Source organism: Semicossyphus pulcher, unplaced genomic scaffold (genome assembly GCF_022749685.1).
Source record: "Semicossyphus pulcher isolate SPU_LCO1_2020_fin unplaced genomic scaffold, fSemPul1.0.p SCAF_7, whole genome shotgun sequence".
In the NCBI taxonomy this organism is placed as follows: Eukaryota; Metazoa; Chordata; class Actinopteri; order Labriformes; family Labridae; genus Semicossyphus; species Semicossyphus pulcher.
Genome location: NW_027211748.1, coordinates 14,589,971 through 14,612,471, shown reverse-complemented (window position 1 = coordinate 14,612,471; position 22,501 = coordinate 14,589,971). Strand labels below are relative to the sequence as shown.

The 22,501-nt window shown below is 40.9% G+C and overlaps 1 protein-coding gene across 1 annotated transcript in view; it reads right to left on the bottom strand.

The window, feature by feature from the left end:
- The window catches only part of obscnb (obscurin, cytoskeletal calmodulin and titin-interacting RhoGEF b), a 64,853-nt gene extending 46,708 nt beyond the window's left edge, over nt 1–18,145 (bottom strand). The window contains exons 1-29 of the mRNA XM_069684734.1: nt 17,068–18,145; nt 14,400–14,669; nt 14,002–14,262; nt 13,563–13,868; nt 13,198–13,464; nt 12,964–13,070; nt 12,618–12,786; nt 11,950–12,225; nt 11,588–11,869; nt 10,004–10,279; nt 9,619–9,894; nt 9,234–9,512; nt 8,849–9,124; nt 8,464–8,742; nt 7,459–7,752; nt 6,788–7,069; nt 6,301–6,576; nt 5,944–6,216; nt 5,581–5,847; nt 5,202–5,471; nt 4,844–5,110; nt 4,409–4,675; nt 4,160–4,272; nt 3,915–4,068; nt 3,650–3,811; nt 3,425–3,529; nt 2,255–2,521; nt 479–748; nt 88–354 (exon numbers count right to left, since the gene is read on the bottom strand). Coding sequence (XP_069540835.1) covers nt 88–354; nt 479–748; nt 2,255–2,521; nt 3,425–3,529; nt 3,650–3,811; nt 3,915–4,068; nt 4,160–4,272; nt 4,409–4,675; nt 4,844–5,110; nt 5,202–5,471; nt 5,581–5,847; nt 5,944–6,216; nt 6,301–6,576; nt 6,788–7,069; nt 7,459–7,752; nt 8,464–8,742; nt 8,849–9,124; nt 9,234–9,512; nt 9,619–9,894; nt 10,004–10,279; nt 11,588–11,869; nt 11,950–12,225; nt 12,618–12,786; nt 12,964–13,070; nt 13,198–13,464; nt 13,563–13,868; nt 14,002–14,262; nt 14,400–14,669; nt 17,068–18,145 — 7,936 coding nt within the window. The remainder of the gene's footprint in view (nt 1–87; nt 355–478; nt 749–2,254; nt 2,522–3,424; nt 3,530–3,649; nt 3,812–3,914; nt 4,069–4,159; nt 4,273–4,408; nt 4,676–4,843; nt 5,111–5,201; nt 5,472–5,580; nt 5,848–5,943; nt 6,217–6,300; nt 6,577–6,787; nt 7,070–7,458; nt 7,753–8,463; nt 8,743–8,848; nt 9,125–9,233; nt 9,513–9,618; nt 9,895–10,003; nt 10,280–11,587; nt 11,870–11,949; nt 12,226–12,617; nt 12,787–12,963; nt 13,071–13,197; nt 13,465–13,562; nt 13,869–14,001; nt 14,263–14,399; nt 14,670–17,067) is intronic.
- Between the last annotated feature and the right edge of the window lie 4,356 nt (nt 18,146–22,501).

The following is a 22,501-nucleotide window of genomic DNA, read 5'->3' as shown; positions in this document are numbered from 1 at the left end:
AAACTTTGGTCTCAGACTTTACTAAATCAGCTGCTTTAAATCCAAACGTTCAGTATTTTGTGTTGTATTGAAAGGTCTGTACTCTACCTTCCACAGTAAGTGTGCCTTTGGTCTCAGCAGGTCCAGACTTGCAGCAATACTGCCCACTGTCCTCCTCGGTCAACTTTTGAATGGTAAGTTGAGCCCTTGTAGCATCTTGCTTTATGTTATACTTGTCAGACGATGAGAGAGGTACCTGACCTTTGAACCACTTAACATCTTTAGGTGCGGCAGAGAACTTGCACGTGAGAATGGCTGAGCTTTTCTCCTTTGCCTTCACATCTTTGATGGGCTCTGCAATCTCAAGCGGACGCTCTAAATGTGAGGAACAGTATGCGATTAGACTCAACAGATTGATGATGGATAAGTTAACCTTCATCTGTATCACAGCATAAACATTAGTGGGGCCAACTGCTATGAACATGATACAAACTCTTACCTTTGACTGTGAGCTGGGCTAAAGATTTGCTTTTCCCAGCTGTAAACTGCACCGGTCCTGTCATCAACGCTTTGGTCTTTTTGAAAGTGAGGCGGTGCAAAGTGCCCTCTTTTTCCATCTCAACATCAGCGCTCTCCTGCACAGCGACTCCATTCAGAGTCCATATCGGAGGTTTTACCAGTTCCATACTGATTTCAACTTCAAAAACAGCTGCAAAAGGTTCTGTCACTTCCACAGAACTAAGCTCCCGCACAATGCTGATGGACTGCTCTAAAGGAGAGAATGGTTTAGGGAAAAGTCAATGACATGATTCCATAAATTAATAGTAATGTTGATATATAGAGAAGGAGGGTTCCATTTGTTTAGCCCTTTTTTAACAAATTGAAACTCCAGTATACTTTACATTGTTGCCAAACGCTGCATTAGAGTTTAGAAAAAAAGGAAAAAAAATCTAATTTTTTTGTGCTAGAAAAAAATAATCTTGCAGAATTTTCTTTTCATTAAAACGGGATATGAAACACATTTTAGAAAATAATAGTATTATTTGAAAAATGTTCAAGAGTAATGTTAAGTATACAGTAAAGCCAACCCAAAACTGCATTTTGATGCAGAAACCAGATAAAGTTCTTTGGGAAACTAATAACCTAATATTGACCAAAATGTTTTGTTGTTATATAAATTCATAACAGTAAGAAAACATCTAAATACAGATCACCTAGATTTGTTTAGGATTTTAAGCTAACATACATACTGAATGAGCAGGACTTTTATTGGTGGTAAAATAAACTTACTGCAACTACTTTTTAGCCGACACAAACAGTGATACAGATATATATCTGCATTTGTCTTCATTGTTACCTGCAACTAATTCATCTTGTTATCCACCATTAGTAATATGCATTTTGAAATCATACAACTGACTGAAAATAAGGAAGAAAAAACACCTCACATAAATCATAGACAAATATAACACAATTGCTGAACATGCAGAGCACATCAGTTTCATGAAAAACCACTGCAACCATTATTTTTTGTCCTATTTTAAGCCACTATACTCTAGCACAGGTGTTGTCATATACTTTGGCTACTGTACATCTCACTCTCCTGTGTATTCTTTTGCACTTGCTAGGGCAGTAAAGCACTATAGACATTAACTTAAAGTAGTTGGAAAAGCACAGGTGCAACTAACAAAAGTGATACGTCGATTCTATTGTCCCAGTAACCCATGATATTGTGACAGTGTGAGTGAGCTGGCATGCCAGGACCCTGACACTGATGCAGCACTGATGTTTTACTAATAACACCTGTATTTCTACTAGTGTGATATGTTCAAGTGTTTTCTGAGAAAAAGGCTTGTTCTTCATCCATGGATTTTACTGTAATGACATCCTACCAAACTTGACTGAAAGCACCTATGAGGTTTACTATACCTGCTGTGGTACATGTGTGCTAATTTCTTTCTTTCATAAATTATTTGAAATACCAATTAGTTTGTTATTTCTTTTAGTACGTGAGCCTTGTTTCAAAATGGCCAAGAAATAAATCTGATAAAAATATTGTTACTATATGTCCTTAATCATTTCAGAGAGATTGATAGATACGTCCATGTAAATACACACATGGAGACAGACGGACATAGATTTACAGACAGATACCTCATTGACAAGGAGTCTGATGGCTTGTTTTGTGTACTTTTTCAGACACATAAACATACCCCCTACAGCTGGTAAACTCAACTAAGCCTTAAACAACCTTTATCATCTTCCATCAGGTTACCTTCCACAAGCAGTTTGCAGGATGTCTTGTCATCAATGGCGTCACAGGTATACGTGTCTTCGTCCCCGGAGTCCACATCGTTGATGGTGAGTTTTCGGTACACATCTTCGCTCTTGATCTCGTACTTTTTGCCGTGTTTGATCTCGGTCTTGTTCTTGTACCACTTCACTTTTGCGCTGGCACGTGACACTTGGCATTCAAGATGACCACGATGCTTAAACATCGCTATCTTATCCCTGAGTCTCCTCACAAACTTGACAGGCAGCTCTACAGTAACAATGACACTGAATCAATGAAAACTATCATGTATGCAACAGAGTAAGGTCAAAGGCTGTTGATGCCAAGGCCTTGCCAAAGCCCTTGCCTAAGCACACTTAATGAGGCAATGTTCATAATTGTATTTCCTTATGGCTGAAGCAAAATGGGGCTACTATGCAAAAGAGCATTAATGACTTTGATGCACCATAAGTTACAGCATTTTTGCAAAAAGCTAAAGCAGATAGCAATAATCTTGTGATGACTTCATTAAACAGGAATTACTGTGTGCCAGGAAATGGAATGTTGATGCAACTTAGAGCAGCTTATGGTCAGATGATAGCAAAGTACGGTATCTAATCAGTCACAGAGTTTGTGTCTTTAACATCATTTATACGTCTCACTCAGCCCTACATTCAGTCTAGTGAGAAAGCTTTGACCGTACCCCTTGAACTGATCCTCAGTCTGGGCTAGTTTTGTTTCCTTTGCCATCAGGCCTCAATGAGGCATAACAATGTAAATGTGAGTTGCAATTGGATAACTTTTAGCAGTGACCTTTACATTTGGCTCACTAAACCAGTTAAAATGTTCAAGTCATATTCAAGAATTTTTTTTTTTTTAATGCAAACATAACTTTACATTTGGCTCACTAAACCAGTTAAAATGTTCAAGTTTTTTTTTTAATGCAAACATAATCTGACTTTTGCATAACTTGAAATCTGTTTACAGACTCCTTCAGTATTAAAAGGTTTTAAATGTGCAGAAGTATCTGATTATTTGCACGTTTCTATTTTTGTCACAGTGAATACAAATAATCCATTTGCAACCACATCTGAACATTGTAACAGTGGTTAGCCAATGCGTGCAGCAACATACAGACAGTATGATTTGAGCACATCACACAGACTTGTTTACCTTTCACTTTAAGTTTCGCAGTTGATGAGGTCTTATCAGCTGTAAATTTAATCTCACCAATATCTTCTGGGGTAACTGACTTAAACAGCAGTACATAGGTTCTGCCTGGAAAAAGAAATAGAGAGCTTGTAGTTATAAAATCTAATTCATATATTCAGGGGAATATTTTCATGAAAATACAGATCAGGTGAATCACATAGTGTTGCTTGTTTCTTGAGACCTTACCCTCTTGTCTCAACTTGATGTTGTCACCAGCTTTCAGTTTGACACTTCCTTTGTACCACTGGCAGTCAACTTCATCATGTGAGATTTCACAGACGAATGCAGCGCTCTCCTTCTCCATTACCTCCACGTCCTCCAGCTTCTTAACAATCTTAATTTCTCTGGCTGCAGAGAAAAAGATGTTTATATACAATGTAATGTGTTATACTTTGCCCTACATAATGATACATGATTGATTTGTGGGCTTCATGATACAACTAATAATTACCTTTAACAGTGAGCTTGGCAGAGGTGTTGTCATCAGAAGTGCGACAGATGTAGGTGCCTGCATCTTCAGGGGTGCATTTATTGATGATCAAAGAGCGCTTTCGGCCCAAGGAGTGGATGCTTAAGGTTTTTCCTGGTTTCAGTTCCACATCGTTCTGCAGATTAATCATCATTTAAAAATGTTACACAAAGTATCTACTTAAAAAATCTTAATATTTCACTTTGTTGACAGCAATTTTGGCTCACCTTGAACCATTTAACCTCTGCATTTGTTCTGGACACTTCACATTCAAAAGTAACCTTCTCCTTATCAGGAACACTGACATCCATTATGGGATTGGAGATCATAGCAGGAGGTTCTGAAGAATCAACACATGTTGGTCAAAAACTAACTAGACTGACTCTTGTGGAAGAATAGATGCTTAAAACAGCAAAAGTTTGGTCTGTCTAGAAATAGATAAGGTGACTAATAGACAAACAGGAGGCAGTCCTTACCTGTGACAATTAGTTTGCTGGAAATATGCACTCCTTCTGCTTGGAAGACGACAGTTCCTGCATCGTCCCTCTTGAGATTGGAAAATGTTAAGGCATGCTTTTTTCCCAGCGCTGTGATACGACAGTTCCCCCCTGATTTTAGCTTGGAACCATCCCTGGTCCAGGAGCCTTCAACATCAGCCTGGCTGAGCTCTACCTCAAGAGTAACTGTCTCTGTCTCATGTGCCTTGGTGTCTGTTAGGCCCTTTACAACCTTGATCTTCTTCACTGAGGGGAGGAGGGAGACATGTTTGTTTACATGCAAGCAAGGGTTCATTACTTATAACATGAAATGTAAAGTCAAACACACATTACTGGAGAATGACTTAACTCTTTCATGGGTAAAGATATGAATATATACTGTATCTAAAAACTGTAACTGTGGATCAGTCTTACTCTCCACGCTGAGTTTGGCCTGGGTTTTATCATCCAGAGTTTCACAGGAGTAGATTCCCCGATCAGCATTTGTCACACTCTTGAAGACCAGTGCCTGTTTAGCTCCGTCCACGCGAATCTCCATGTTTCCCGCAGGCTGCAACACTACGCTGTTCTTCATCCACCTCACTTCATCTGACGGCTTACTGAGCTCCACCTGCAATTTCACTTCACTCTGCTCCTCCACAGTCAGGTTTTCTAGCTTCTTCTTAAAGGTCACAGGCTCGTCTAATCGGGGCAGAAATGTCAAAGTGAGAAGGAAATAACATTTCTCAACATAATTCAAGCAAATAATTTAATAAGAAATGCGAAGTCTTACGTTGCACTTGTAGGGTAGCATTGCAGCATTTGCCTTCTGCATCGATGCTAACCTCTCCAGCATCTTTCTGAGTGACAGAGGTGATGGTGAGTGAGTGACTGCCGCCACCATGCTCGATCTTATACTTAGGCCCAGCAGTGATGGGAATACTCTTGTGGAACCATTTAACGTTGACGTCCGCTGGGTTGACTGCGCACTTGAAAATGGCGTCTTTTCCCTCCATTGCAGCCACATTGTTCAATTTGGTGGTCAGCCTCACTACTCTGGGTGCTGTAAGAAATGACACCACATCACGTGAAATGAAAAAAACAGATGCAGACGGATGTAAATGAAAACATTTCCACTGTGATTTCTTCAGTTTAATCATATGATTAATTACCTTTTGATGAGACTTTAGCAGAGGTTTTGTCATTTCTGCATTCACAGCTGTATTCTCCTTCATCTTCTTTAGCCATGCCAGTTACAGTGAGAACCCGCTTAGCACCATCTGTCCTGATAGTGTTCCTGCCTCCAGGTTTAATCTCACGACCACCACACCGCCAGACAACATCCCCTGTGGCTTGATTCAGTTCACACACCAGGCTGAGTGTACCGCCCAACTCGACTGCAGCAGGTTTCAAGGGGACGACGAACTTCAAAGCTGAATCTAAAATGAAGACATGGGAGATCAAAAACCAAACCTGGCATCTGAAGGGATCTACAAAGCAGTTATCAAAATCCTACAATCATTTCTATGACTTGCCTTTAACTTGAACTTTAAACTCCAGTTTGTCATCGGCTGTTTGACAGCAGTAAGATCCTGTATCTTTGGATTCAGTGGATTTTACGATCAGGGTACGAGAAAGGCCTTCTTTTTTCATTTCATACTTGCTGCTCTCCTTAAGCTCCACACCATCTCTAAACCACTTCACACTGCCACTCTCTGAGGTCAGCTCAGTGGTTAATACAACGTTTTCACTTGCTTGAACCATACATGTGTCTTTGACAAGTTTCTTCTGGAACTTGACAGCTGCATCTAAGGAGAAGTAAGAGATTGTTTTTTTATATTTTGTGCTGAGAAGCTTTAAGCTAATCTAATTGTCTTAGGCATATGTTTTACCTGTCATCTGCAGTTTAAATCCCAGCTTCTCTGTTCCAGCCTCACATGTGTACTCTCCAGCATCTTTTTTCTCCACTTTTTCTATGACAAGCTCACGACTCTTTCCTTTCGACTCCATGTGGACTGCTTTGCTGGAAGTGAGCAGTTTGCCATCCTTGTACCACTTCACCTCTGTCTTGGAATCAGACACCTCACAGCTCAGAGTGGCTTTTTGTGAGAGGGTGGCTTTCACCTCCTTCTTGACGGACTCCTTGTTAGAGAAGCCTGCTGCGGTATCTGCAGAGGATATGGAAAAAAAATGTAATTAAACAAATGACAACATATCAGTCAACCCAAATTGCCCAACTTAAGCCACAGATGTAATGAATGATTGCAAACAAGAAAAACACAAGAAAAACAACCAACACACATTGCTACAAAAAAAGGAATTAAAGGAATTTACTTTTGAATTTTCATACAAATCCTATTAAAATCCTTTTCCACCTACCTGCTACCTGTATCTTAAAAGCCAGCTTCTCAGTCCCAGCCTCACAGATGTACTCTCCAGCATCCTTTTTCTCCACACTGTCGATCACCAGCTCACAACTCTTGCCTTTTGACTCTGCATGGATTGCCTTACTGGTAGTGATTAGCTTGCCATCCTTGTACCATTTCACCTCTGCCTTAGAATCAGATATCTCCCAGCTCAGAGTGGCTTTCTGGGAGACGGTGGCTTTCACCTCCTTCTGGACTGATTCCTTGCTGGAGAGTGCTGACTTGGCTTGGCTCTCTGCAAAAGTGATTATTGAGAATGTCATGACATCACTCTCCTTCATAGAGTTACAAATTATTGAAACATTGTGAAACTTTTGTTTCAATGTGACAAAAGCCAAAATATAACCGGGACAATGGCTAACAACATCAAAACATCAACAGTGATTAAATAAAATAAAAGATAAATGTGCAGCCAGGGCCTGCAAACTGTATTTTGTAGCTAAATGAAGAAAATAACAAAACAAAACAGAATGAACAAAGTAAATAAATGTGATGCCAACACATTACAAAATTACCAATTCAGCCAAGATATGTAATTAAGCAAAACAAAAAAGTGTAATCCACTTCCATTATAGTTATCATGATAAGCACTAATAACACACTATTCCCTTTGACTCCTCATACCTGTAACCTGTACTTTATATGCCAATTTTTCAGTCCCGACTTCACAGAAGTACTCTCCAGCATCTTTCTTCTCTACGCTGTCGATCACCAGCTGACGAATCTTGCCCTTTGATTCCATGTGAACCGTTCGGCTGGAACTCAGCAGCTTGCCATCCTTGTACCATTTTACGTCTGCCTTGCTATCAGCTACCTCACAGCTCATCACGGTTTTCTGGGAGAGAGTAGATTTCACTTCCTTCTGAACGGACTCTTGGTTGAGGAAAGCGGATTTAGCCCGAACTTCTGTAGTAGTAGCTGTAAAGGAGTGTGGTGGCAGTACGATTACCCATACAAAAAAAGCAGCAGAAACAGCCCTTTGGATTGACAGGGCAAACGCAGCTAAGCCTTTTAGATGCACTGCACAGAGAAATAAGCCTCTTTAAAGCATGTTGGATTGAGCGACACACAATTTTACTCAAAGCAAAAGCAAATCTGTAAGTTACAAGTTGCCACAGAGAGGCACTTGATACATTAAAGAACTATTCATTCAGCAAGGAAAAGGACCAAAACTGTGACCAAGAGCTGACAAACAACAGAACCACATGACAATAGAGCTTCCTCAGCAAACAAATGCTACAAGAAATCGAAGCACAAAGCTGACTAGTGCAGACTGTACAAGAGACAAAATGTTTGCACAATTCAATTGTCATCTCATAACATGAGAGCCCAGTCAATATCGGACTATAGATGTCGGTCAAAGCATGCTCAATATGTCATAACTGGAGCAACCGACAAAGCAGCCAAACTTTATCGTGACACACAGTGACCGATGATGATCACAGACACCAAGAGAAAACACTTAAAACAAGCTTTAACTCAAATGCATCTAGGATTTATGTCTTAAATGCTATGCCATCAAAATAAACCATCTTTTGAGTTCAGCAAGGCTTCCCAACAGGTAACACCAACGTAAAGGATTTGATACTTTTAATTCGATATTTATTACACATTCTGTATTCTCCTTACCTTCCACATGTATTTTAAAGACCAGCTTCTCAGTCCCAGCCTCACAGATGTACTCTCCAGCATCCTTCTTCTCTACGCTGTCGATCACCAGCTGGCGACCTTTGCCCTTCGACTCTGCGTGGATGGTCCTACTGGAAACGAGCAGCTTGCCATCCTTGTACCATTTGACTTCTGCCTTGCTGTCAGCTACCTCACAGCTCAAAGTGGCTTTCTGGGAGAGAGTGGCTTTCACCTCTCTCTGGATGGACTCCTTGTTGGAAAAGGCTGACTGGGCTTCTGCTGGAGGAGGCATGATATGGGAACATATCAGATGCTATTTATTCATAGCTTATTAACAAACTCCCATCAAGTAATATTATTATTTTGAAAATCCACCACCTCTTACCTGCCACATGCATCCTGAAAGCCAGCTTCTCAGTCCCAGCCTCACAGATGTACTCTCCAGCATCCTTTTTCTCCACGCTGTCAATCACGAGCTTACGACTCTCTCCTTTAGACTCAGTATGGACGGTCCTACTGGAAGTGAGCAGCTTGCCATCCTTGTACCATTTCACCTCTGTCTTGGTATCAGCTACCTCACAGCTCAGAGTGGCTTTCTGGGAGAGAGTGGCTTTCACCTCTCTCTGGATGGACTCCTTGTTGGAAAAGGCTGATTGGGCTTCTAATGGAGGAGGCATGATATGGGAACACATCAGATGCTATTTATTCATAGCTTATTAACAAACTCCCATCAAGTTATATTATTATTTTGAAAATCCACCACCTCTTACCTGCCACATGCATCCTGAAAGCCAGCTTCTCAGTCCCAGCCTCACAGATGTACTCTCCAGCATCCTTTTTCTCCACGCTGTCAATCACAAGCTTACGACTCTCTCCTTTTGACTCAGTACGGACGGTCCTACTGGAAGTGAGCAGCTTGCCATCCTTGTACCATTTCACCTCTGTCTTGGTATCAGCAACCTCGCAGCTCAGAGTGGCTTTCTGGGAGAGAGTGGCTTTCACCTCTCTCTGGATGGACTCCTTGTTGGAAAAGGCTGACTGGGCTTCTGCTGGAGGAGGCATGATATGGGAACATATCAGATGCTATTTATTCATAGCTTATTAACAAACTCCCATCAAGTAATATTATTATTTTGAAAATCCACCACCTCTTACCTGCCACATGCATCCTGAAAGCCAGCTTCTCAGTCCCAGCCTCACAGATGTACTCTCCAGCATCCTTTTTCTCCACGCTGTCAATCACGAGCTTACGACTCTCTCCTTTAGACTCAGTATGGACGGTCCTACTGGAAGTGAGCAGCTTGCCATCCTTGTACCATTTCACCTCTGTCTTGGTATCAGCTACCTCACAGCTCAGAGTGGCTTTCTGGGAGAGAGTGGCTTTCACCTCTCTCTGGATGGACTCCTTGTTGGAAAAGGCTGATTGGGCTTCTAATGGAGGAGGCATGATATGGGAACACATCAGATGCTATTTATTCATAGCTTATTAACAAACTCCCATCAAGTTATATTATTATTTTGAAAATCCACCACCTCTTACCTGCCACATGCATCCTGAAAGCCAGCTTCTCAGTCCCAGCCTCACAGATGTACTCTCCAGCATCCTTTTTCTCCACGCTGTCAATCACGAGCTTACGACTCTCTCCTTTTGACTCAGTACGGACGGTCCTACTGGAAGTGAGCAGCTTGCCATCCTTGTACCATTTCACCTCTGTCTTGGTATCAGCAACCTCGCAGCTCAGAGTGGCTTTCTGGGAGAGAGTGGCTTTCACCTCCTTCTGGACAGAATCCTTGTTGGAGAAGGCTGACTTTGCCTCTGAGGGAAATGAGAAATACAGTGTTGTTATGTCCACTGTTTATGTTTGTTTGAAACATATTGGTGACATCCTATTTTCACATTCTTCAGAGCACTGTGAAAAATGTCTCTCAGTCCTATCATGCTATTATAATGCCATGATGGTAGAAAAAAAAATACAATTTCGCTCTGTGCTTTTGGAGGACGCTATCCACTTCTCCAAAGCCATTGCCTGCAGCAAAACGGTAGTATTTCAGTCTAGTGTCTCTCGCTGGGCCATTCCTTTCAGAGGGAGGGGCGCAATGCACACTGGATGTTGTAGGAATGTAGAATGGGTGGCACCATGAACCGCTTGTACAACTTTCTCCACAGCTATGGTGCCAATTTCAAATATCATTACTTCTATCGATTACAGAGAACACCAGCTTTGACACTGGCTTTTTCCAGGGGCCAACTGTCCCTTTAATGGATGCACAAAGATAGTTAAACCTGCAGCAACTTCCCTTCTCTATAACATAGAGGTGTAACATACAGTGTATTGGCTCTGAATTGACAACTGCCTTGGTTAGTACATCCTTTTTACCCAAAATAGCTTAATTATTTCCAAGAGTTGCACACGTGGAACTGAAATTGAAGAGCTTAAGTATTACCCTGAAAGCTCAGGCAATGCACCAGTTGTTGTTTACAAGCCATTGCCTGCTAGTCAGCTTAGTCATGTTAGTGAAGCTCGATGGGCAGTGATGAGTGTAAATCTACCGTCAAGATAGTGTTACTTAAGTCAGACATTATAATGGAGAAACACTTTAAACACGTTGTGTATGACGGCATCATCCAAATGTGTAATTTAACCGAAAGGGACAAAAACACAAAGTCCTTCTCCATAAAGTGTTCAGGCAGTCTGTCACTGCAGCTTGAGAGCGTGCCAAACAAGTGCTGAAGAGTGTTAATTGCTGTGGATATACTTGGTAATTCATGAACAACTGCACCTTGTCCTTAATACAGGGCTGGCACAACAAACTGACTGAAATGCCAAGAGCCATGAACTTTGGCCAGATGCTTAAATCCAGTATTTTCTATAACAAGATTTTGCAGATGAAGCATTCATTTGTGTTATCAATCTTCTTAATGACATGCCAGTATTCCAGTGCATTAACTTTGACAGTTGGAATTGAACAGAACTAACGAGCTTCTGTTAAATGTTAGAATTTTTCCAATAATTTTATTTACTACATTTTACACTTATAGCAACTGCATCAAAACCTTATATATATTAATTATATAAAACTGATGTTTAAATTCTCTATTAATGAATCAGTCAAGCTGTCTTACCTGACACAAATATCTTGAAGACCAGCTTATCCCCTCCAGCTTCGCATGTATACTCTCCAGCATCGCTCTTCTCCACCTTTTCAAACACCAGCTGACGAGTACTGCCTTTTGTTTCTGAGTATATCGTCCTACTGGATACCAACAACTTGCCGTCTTTATACCACTTCACCTCTGTCTTGCTATCTGAAACACTGCAACTCAGAGTGGCTTTCTGGGAGAGAGTTGCTTTCACCTCCTTCTGGACAGACTCCTTGTTGGAGAAGGCAGCTACGGCTTGAGCTTCTGAGAGAAAAATATAAGGTAAAGAAAGTTAAATCTGTGATGTCCAGTCACGTGATTGTAAAAGCATCAGACAGTCTTACCTTTTATCTTGACCTGGAATGTGACTTTGTCTGCTGCTGTCTCACAGGAATAATGTCCCTCGTCACTTTTCTTGGCTTTCTGGATGATGAGCTTCCTTTGAGTCCCCTTGGAGATGATGTTTGTTCTTTGGTCCTCAGTTATTTCCACCTGATCTTTTCTCCACACAACAGCTGCACTGGCAGGAGATACCTCACAGCTCAGCTCCAGATCTCCTTTAAGGGATGTTGACAATCCCATGGGACCTCTGGCTTTGTTCAGAAACTTGGCAGGTTCATCTTAGAGATAAAGACATGGACATGGAGTCATGACTTCTTCATTAACTTATTGTTGTGGTTTTGTAAAGCAAATAAATGTCTGTGTTGCCTTTAACTGGGGAGCAGCGCATTAAATGAAATCCCCGTATATATTTAGGTCTGGTGTCAGAGCAGCTCATGTGTAGAGCGAGCGTGAGTCTGGGTAGGAGAGTAAGACTGGAACTGACAACATGATGACAGATAGTTTTTCCACTGTTTGATGGCTCATATTCACATGCACATGCTCGCAGGTATCAGAACAGGACACATATAAAATGCTCTGAGGCAAACTTTCTGCATTACTGCATACTGGACCCTTTATAGTAAATAACTCAATCTCCCTTGATAAAGTTAGAATGTACACTTGTATTTACCTTTAAGAGCGAGTTGCATGGACATTCTGTCATCAGCTAAAACACACTCGTAGATGCCCACGTCTTCCTCTGTAACATTGTGCACTATCAGAGTCCTCTTACGGTCAATGATCACGTATTCATATTTCTTTCCCATTTTCACCTCTCGTCCATTTCTCATCCAAACAACCTGAAGAAGCAAACACAGAATAGATTGCCAAAAAAGGCATGATGAGGTAAAAGCTAGGGATAAAAGAGTAGCTAATATTCTACTCAAGCAGAACTACTTTAAGATTACCAAGTAGGAGTGCTTGTTATCTATGAGAGGTTAAAGTAACGCAGGATTAGGAATGTTCCCATCACAAACCTGTGTATCGTAATCCGACACCTCAGTAGTCAGCTGAGCAGTTTCCTGGGCACTGCAGGTCACCACCCCGAGCTGATTTGACTTGTTAGTGAACCTAACAGCAGGAGCTACAAACACAGTTGTCAGATAAGAAGGAAATATTGATAATAATATTAATAATAATAATATTGACAATAAATAATCATTATTAAGATAATTACTCTGTTGATTGTTGAAATTGTTATGAGTGCATACCTTTCACAGATAGGGTGCAACTGCTTTGCGAGCCTCCACCCACAAACTTGACTTCAGCTCCATTCATTTCCATGGTCACAACACGGATGAGCAGAGTGTGAGTGTTCTTGGACCTGGTGATAAGGTAGTCGGCTCCGCTGCGCAGGAGGCGGCCATTTATAGACCAGAATCCAGAACAAACAGCAGATAGCTCCACAGAGATGGAGAACTCCTCTCCATTGATTGCACTGCTGTTTATAAGGCCCTTTCTGATTTCAGCACTGGGTTCTGGAGAGAACCGGCAAACAAGACATATAAAAAGAACATTTGAACTTACACAACAACCTCACACGAATTAGAAAATGTCACAGAGACATCAGTCTTACCTAGGTAGAAGCTTCCAGGCACCTCCAGGTAGGGACTCTGGCCAAAGTCATTCATAGCAGAGATACGGAATTGGAAGCTGGCTTCTTCTGTGAAGTTGCAGATGGTTATCTCCGTTAAAACAAGGCCTTCTCCAGCACTGCACCTCTGCCACGTCTGAGCGCCAACCTTTCTCCTCTCAACATTGTAGCCCTTGATGGGCACAGGGCGGTCGCTGTCAGGAGGAGACCACTGAAGGGTGATGGATGAGTCAGTCTTGTTCCGCACCACGGCATCGATGGGGGGATCAGGAGGATGCTTTCTTGCAGCTTGAGCAGATAGAGTGATACTCATGTTATGTTCTGTTATTTATGATCAGATAAGTATTGAGGGATTGTAGTAGGTTATCACTACATGCTTAGTTATCCTGACAATCAATTTTGATTTGAAATGAATCCTCACCAGTGACAGAGAATCGAGTGGAAGTCTTGCAGTCTCCAGCCACAAAGGCCACTTCTCCTGAGTCATCAGCATGGCAATCCCTGATTGTGAGTGTGTACTGTCGGAGCAAGCAGGCGATGGAAATACGGGAATCTTCTTTAAGCTTCTCGCCATTGCGGGTCCAGTAGGCGTCCTTGCAGGGATGCTCCAGCTCCACGCAGAAGATGACAGTGTCACTGACGGGAACGACTGTCCTTCGGGGAAGCTTCTTAGTGATGTTGCCTGGCATAATGAGGTAAGCGAACATTAAATGAAAAATATGAACTGTTCTTGGTAATAACATTGCAATAATAGCAAAGCAGTACTTGCACATAATAATAGACAGGAAATATTTGACAGAAGAAAAGCCTTAGCCATACCCAGGACAGTGAGCTCAGCCACAGTGCGACTGCCTTCCTTCATCTCGCAGATGTAAACACCATCGTCGTTGGTGGTTACATTGTGTATGGTGAGACGACGCAGAGTGCCTTCCTGCTCCATCTTATATTTAATACTCTGATCCAACCGTGTTTCTTCCATGAACCAGTTGGCCTGGGTGGAACTAACAGGCACCTCGCACATCAGTGTGGCTGACGCTTTCTCCTGTACCTCCACATCCTGCAGCTTCCTCCTGAACGGCACCTTAGGCTCTGACACAAAGGAAAATAACAGAAACTTTGGGTTACACACACTTGATGCTTTTTCATACTGTATGTCAGTCTATCAACTACAAATTGCAGCAAATACTTTGTGATACCATCAACCATTCTCAACACTTTCTACATTAATATCTACTTTATCTCAGTTGACATCCATTAAAAGTTGGAGAAACTACAAACTTGCTCCAGACATAATCGAACCTATGGGAAATTTAATCTAATGTTTGTGTGTGGTGATTTAAGGCGACTTCGGTACCAGCACCACCATGGCTATTTAACAACAATATCACAAGCTCTAAAATGGCAGTTATTTTCAGAATTGGTTTGCATATGCTTTGGATTCAATTTCTGACAAGTGAAATACAAGCTTTTTCAAAGTCAACTGTGATATCCTCCTTGTTGAAGAAATTTCAGGTATACTTTAGAAATACAAGTATAACAAATTCTAATGTTAATGAGCTAAAAATATGCAAAATACTGTGTGGTTAAACCTGTAAAAATAATAAATTAATTGTTAAAATTCAAATGTTTTTTGTTAATGTGAACTGAAGGTTTCAATGCTCTTACTATCCACTATTGAAATGGACCTTGCAGAGAACATCTTGAACGTTTCCCTTACTTCTCAGTTTCCCTACTGTGCTCTGCACAAATGAGGGTTAGAGTTTAAAACTGTATCCAAATCCACACTTTGGATCTGAGCCAACAGTTTTACCTTCCGGAATGAAGTGCATGCTCTGCTGCAACATCACAGTCTGTCAAATCTTCAAGTGCTGAAACATGTGGAATTTCACTGTGATTTATGGGTATGTCCTCCGGGTTTAGTAACTTACTCAAAGTATCCTTGTAAAATAAAGGTAATTATTTGAAAACATTTATATTTCCTGTAATGTATCATCCAAAGGACAAGTAAGCTGTTTTCAGACTATTGGATGAATATATTTAGTAATAGAATATCAGGTTGCACAAAAACACTTAAACTAAATAGAGTCAAAGTGGTGAGATACAGTTTGGTTCCCAAAGAGAAACGTGGCTTCTAATCTAGTCACAGGCTTGATAGGTTATCTTCACAGGAATGTGACTTAGTTCCCTTTTAGCCAGGAAACCTCTTTTCATTTCCAAGTAATGTATCCTTGTTAAATAAGGTTAAGCATAGAACAATGTCTTTGTTGTTAAAAATTAACAGCTTCTTTTCCTGTGTTCATTGTTTCTGTAAAATTATATCAGAAGTAACAGAGCAGTGCTTGAAGTCGTGTGCTTTAGCAGTTGTTAACCATAATCATTTCCTTCTATTTATTGTCTGTTTGTTCAGTGCTGTATTTTTATTTTGTGTATTTATTGTATAAGTGATGACAGCAAATAGTGGGAGCATCCATTTTCCTGGAATCAGTAGTAAACAGGTACAGTCCTCATTATCAGAATGAGTGGAGATTATCAACATATATACATATTTAACTCTCAGTTTCATTTCTTGGGCCAATTTCTTCCCAGGGGAAGTCACAGTAGTCGAAGTGCCAAAGTGCTCCAGTAAGTGAGGGGCCATCTTAGTAACTGTGAACTTCTCATCACCAGCAGAAAATAGATGCAACACAACACCCCCTGGCAGAGGGTGAGCCCAAATGCAACCTTGTTGTGAATAGCCACACACGTTTTGAGAGGTTTAAATGAGGCTTTGGTATAGTAATATAGACAACACTTACAGAAGTGCCAACAATATGTTAAGCCAGCAGCTAGCTTCTCTCTCTGTGCCATTAACCTCCATTTTTATCGTAACTGAAAAAACAAATGAGCCAAACTGCTGCACTGAATGACATGTTCCTTTGCAATGAACACAGGCACTGACATACGCACTGACTGACTACAACATATTTATAACCTACTGGTGTTATAAATATTTAGTAAAACACCAACTGTGTATGAATAATCCTCTCAAAATAGTCCCACACAAATAAGGCTACTTTTTTTCCTGTTTAAATAATATTGCTGTTTAAGCTGTTTCAGGAAACTAGTTAGCTTGTATAGCATAGTATACATTTGAGAGCCATTTCTAAAGATGTATGTCTTCAGTGGGAGCTAATTGGACTGGGGACTTGGGGCTGGGAGCTAAAGACATAATAGAAGGTTGGAAGTACTAAGAGAGAGACTAATATATTGTTTTATTTTCATGAGACTAGTTAATTAGGAAAAACTTGCATTTCAGAAGCCTTATTCTTTAACCCTCACTTTGAATAAGCTGTATTGTGGACATAAAAAGGTGTAGGGTGTCAGGCTACACCACATACATGCTGCATGCACTTCATGCATATAACATGTCTCTAAAGGTATTTGTAGAGGATTTTCTTAAATGTGTACATAGAATGTATCACTGTGCAGAATTGCAAGACTCTCTTACCTTTGACTGTTACCAACACAGCACTGTAGGTCTGCCCAGCCATATTGGTAGCATTGCAGGTGTAGAGACCATTATCAGTCTGCTTGCAGTACAGGATCTTGAGGATGAAGTTCTCAGCTTGGTCCTCATATATGACATGCCTGCGTCCCTCGCTGATGTTTGTTCCATCCTTCCTCCAGATGATGTGGGGCTTAGGGTGACCCGTCACAAAGCAGCTGAGTTTGGCGTGTTTGCCTTCAGTAACTGTGCAGGTACGGGTGAACACACCTTTGGGCAGCTTTGCCAGTGCAGATGCCCTCAGCTCATGTTCCAGACTCAGACCATCTCTGATGCTTGTTGTGGAGGAGGAAGAAACAATGGAGCTACTTTCTTCTGTGCGATAGATAGAGATGTCTTTCTTCATCTCCTCTTTGCGCTTTTGCAGGTGAGAAAGGAGGGAGGTGTTCTTGTCTGCAGACAGGTGGCGGGAATCCTGAGCATCTACAGCAAGAGCTGCTGCAGAGTGTGCACGGCCGACAGTGTTCTGGGCCCTGCAGGTGTAGGTGCCGCTGTCCAGGTTACGTACACTTTGGATCTTTAAGGTGCTGCTGTCGCTGTCAGAAACAATCTTAATGCGGTTAGTCTCCCCCAAATAGCGCCCATCTTTCTCCCAATCAAAGTTGGCTTCAGGGTAAGCTGCAACCCGGCAGAGGAAAACAACATCGCCTCCCAAACCTACACGTGCAGAGGTAGGCTTAACCAGGAAAACAGGGGCCCTCTGAGCCATCTCTGTTGGCAGTGCCACTTTGAGGGTAACAGCAGCGTAAGCTTCCCCAACATTGTTTTTGGCCCGGCACATGTACTGGCCACTGTCCTCCAGTGTTAAGTCATAGATGGTTAGGCGGTACACATCTCCATCCTCCACGGTCTTAAAGCGTCCCCCAGATGTTAGCTTCAGCTTCTCCTTTTCCCAAGTGATCAGTGGGGTTGGGCAGCCCACGATGGTGCAGCTCAGCGTAGCATCCTTGCCAACACACACCGCGAACGCCTTTGGACGAGTGAGAAACCTGGGGACTCCTCCAAATAAGTTTGGATCCATTGTTTGTACCTGTAATTAAAGAAAAGTTGAATACTACATTACATTACCAGACAGGTTATTGGAAGAAAATCTACTAAAAACAATCACAATAATATACAATATAAGCATACATTTGCACACAAAGGTAGTCAAGTTTTTACTTTTTATCACATGTTAATAACAAAGAAACCCTGTCAAACACATTAAAACCACTGTAAGAGGTGACAGTTTGTTAAATGTTCTCTATGAATATGTTCAGCTATGAAAATAGACATAAACCCACAGTTCAGAGGGGCATATTTATGGCTGGCAGTTACAGTAAGTGTCAGACTACATACCCCTGTCCTGGCCCTGCAGACATTCATCAATACAAGGACTCCATACAATACAGCCTATTCAACGGGTAGGCAGATTAATAACAAAACAACACATGAATTCCCTTGTAACAAGGTCACATAGAAGCAGATATGTGCCTTTCAGAGACTGACATTTACCAGCTTTGTCACCTCTGTCGCTTGAACTGCCTGTCCCAAAAATAACCTCAGCTGTCAGACCCCGTCTCTGTCCATTGCCATTTGTAGAAGCAAAAGGGACATCAGCTGTTTGATAAAGCTCCCACTTCAGAAACGAACTTAATTTCTCGTAGTTTCCGTTATCTAAACTTTCACCAAAACGTCTTAAAAAATGTGTTGAAATTCTATTTTTAATAAGTTGTTCGTAAAGTGGAGCCCACAATGCGAACTACCGGGAAAAAAACGTTAAAACAACCTTAACTTAACCGAAACTGTAAGCTAATGCTATAGCTTGCTTAGCTAACGTTAATTAAACGCAGTAATTGCAACCGTTAACCGTTACAGGTGTGAAAGTTTTGTATGTTGTTAGCCAAGCAAGTTTGAATAGCTATTCAACTCAAACCGCCATTATTTCAGTTAAGTTTTCGGACTTATTATTTATGTAACAGTTGTTATTATTATAAATTATTAGCCCAACATAACTTATTCACCTTGAGTCTTCAGCCACTCAGGTAACGGTTAAAACAGGCGATGAATCATGAGGCCGTCAAGATTTCCTGATGAAAGCCTACTCCAATTTCAATGTGTAGAAATCACACAAAAATGTCTTCTTTGTGCTCAAATATCCTTGAAATGGTTGTAAATCCAGGGTATTGGAACATCCTCCCAGTCTCCTGCGGTGGGCGGTGGACTAGACTTATTTTTTCTTTCTTCTCCACTACCTCATGATGCCAAATAGCTGACGTGCCTACTTTGGCGCAGCCTCTTTTCTAAAATAGACCTGTCATTTAACTACTGTGGAGATAGGAGATAGCCTGCCTGCCCTGTTGGTGAGGACGGGAGAGAGACAGGAGTGCAGTCTGGCCTGGCTTCTCCCGAGCTGCACACTGCTACAGTCTCCACACTATAACTCAGTCGTAAACAAGAATAACAACTGAATTTTACAACACAAAAGGTTTGCATCTGCACAGTGGAAGCTTTCAGCAGCACTCGCACGTGTAACAGGTCATAAGTAAGTCGAATTTATTGGAAAAACTAAATCTCTTAAATTATGCACCAATTAAGCACATTTCCCTAAATCCAATCTTGTTCTCCCCTGTTTCAGTTCTAGTGATATTTTCAGGTCATTTGTCCAAATCCCCCCTAAGCTCCTCAGCATGTTGACTACACTCCAAGTCTGCAAATTTCTCTATTTGGATGTTTCATATTTATGTATTTCTCTAAAACACAGAACAGATACTGAAATATTTTATTTTTATAGCAAATGCTCTTTTTGTCTTAAGCCACTTGCATATGCTGCATTCAAACCATGTGAGCATGAGCGTCCAAAATTGGGTGTTTATGCCCTTTGAAAATATCAGATAAAATACATAGTTAAGTTTATCATAGTGCTTCTTTCTTTGTTCAAGGAAGAGGAGGGGATTTATCTTATATTTTTGTCATTTCTTCCATTTATGTAATTAGGGGTTGTAGGGTAATTTATCACTTATTTTGTGTAATCTGTGGAGTGGACTTGGACTTGAGAATTATGGAACCACAGGCAGCCAGGAATGCTGAAAATTTAGTAGAATGCAGAAACATGGATGACTTAAGATTCAACTTGCAAACCAAAAAACATATAGCCTACATGCTTGACTTTGTGACCTAAAAATCAAGCTCTCCATCTGTATCAGTATCAAATCAGATTCTGGGCTTATCCACAGGGTGTGTGGGAGCTGAGCTTGAGGATGATCCAAAGTTAATGTGAAGTGGTTGAATGGGAAGTTAACTTGTGCATTGGAATTCTTCACATCAGAAGTCAAATCCCTATCATGGAGTTTTAAGAAAACTGAGTTAGGGAGTTGTTGAACATGTCTGGCACATTTTCCGAGTACTGTTTTCCTATTTTTCTGCTGTTTCCACCATATTACATGATTAAACTAGAATAATAATCTGCTTTGTTCTGTGAAGGCCTACTTAAAGTGGTGAACAAGCATTTTTCACAAAATATCAGTGTTCCTAAAAACCTTAATTTCTGTTGTCTCACTTGAACCTTAGCAGCACACAATAGTAGGTAATCTGTCATCTTTCACTCTTTCACTTGACTCACTGTATTCGCAAGTGTATAGCCACAGTCTGTTTCTTTAGTGCCATTCTGTCTATCTTTGGAGTAACCTATCCTTTCTTGTGGACAGTATCTTCTGAGTAAGTCTTAAAAATCCCTGTTGTCCACATGTATGCATAGTGTGTATTAACCCTTTATATAAAGTGAATGTAAGCTGAGAGATTGAACTGAACTTGCCCCGGCACATTGTATTCCACCTCCACCATGGTCGCAGCTGCTTTACCCAGCTGGTACACCCTTAATTAAGTTATGACCTCATCTTGTACAAAGACCTTTAATATAGCAGTTTGTTAAATGTATCTCACATTACATCTTGGAAATGCTGAAAGCACATAGCAATCCTTATAGCAGGGGATTTGTTTACCACTTTTTTTATGCTTTATGACAGATTTAGAGACATTGTTATTTTTTATGTCTTTTGTTTATTCAATCGAGAAACAAAGTTACAAGGGGTAGCAAATCTTACCCCTTTCTTTCCTATTCTTTGGCTTCCATGGCATTTCCTTTCAGAGTGGGCTTTCCCCCAGTGCCAGTGACTGACAGCAGCAGGTCGCCTGGACCCTGATTTAAACTCCACGAAACTCTAGCAGAGAGTAATCCACTGTTGCTGCTTGTGTCTGCTTCTTCCTGTTCTGGCTACTGTGTTTGGCTCCAGAGCTCCTGAAAATACAGAGAAGAAGAAAGATTACAGGACCTCAATAGAAAACACTTTTTTGCCCGTCATTGTCCCAGATTTTTGTAGACCCTTTAATATATTAAGTGGGGGAAATAGAGGTCTGTTTTAAATAAAGTTAAATTTAAACTTACCATTATTTTCTCTCCTTCCTTTGCTCTTTCTATCTCCATTTGTTGATGCCCCCTCAGCATCAGATCACATCATGGATGGTATTTCAACAACCTTTTGTTATTTTCCAGTGGCACCTGGAGCACAATGCAGCAGAGGGCAGTAGACACGCACATAGCACGCAGCTTTTTATAAGCCAAACATAAGGGTTGGACAAAATACCAAGTAGAACATTGTGTTGCAATGTATACTCTCCAATATCTTGTTCTTCCAGCTGACCTCTGAGCCATCTCAGGAATAAGGTCATGGTTGTATCGTGTTCGCAGCCAAAAGACATGTTACCTCAAAGGAACATTTACACAGCAGACGACAAGTGAGACAAGGACAGAAAGCCGAGAGTGAACAGCAGATGGTGTTTACTTCCTTTAAATGTTCTTAGGGGATTCAAACAATGATTACAACCAACTAAATCAGGGAAAAATGTGACGACGAAAAATTGTGTTTGGTGAAACAGTATCATGTGGTGTTTATTAACATTTGAATGTATCTATTAGGCAATAACAGGGGTTATCCAGGGTAACAAAGTGCTACCAGATAAACCATGTAACAAAAGTCATCCTCACTGTTTTAGCCTGCAAAATAAATTCAAAGATGTTCAACTAAAAAAAATAAATTAATGACTATAATAATAATAACTTGGTGCACTGAATAGAAAGTGTTAAGCATATGACCATATATTTTGTATTTGTATCAAATACCAAATAATAAAGATGGCGATGTTTATTCTTGTATGCACAGGAGACATGGATCCATAGTGTGAGAGGAATCAGCTGATGATGTGAAAAGAGACAGAGCAGCTAAACCAGGAAGAGATCAATATAAACAGATATCATTAAAGCAGTGTGAACATGTCTTCAATAGATCTGCATCAGGCCTTTGTGCAACACTGAATAAAGTCTTCCTTTTTGCACCAGTAA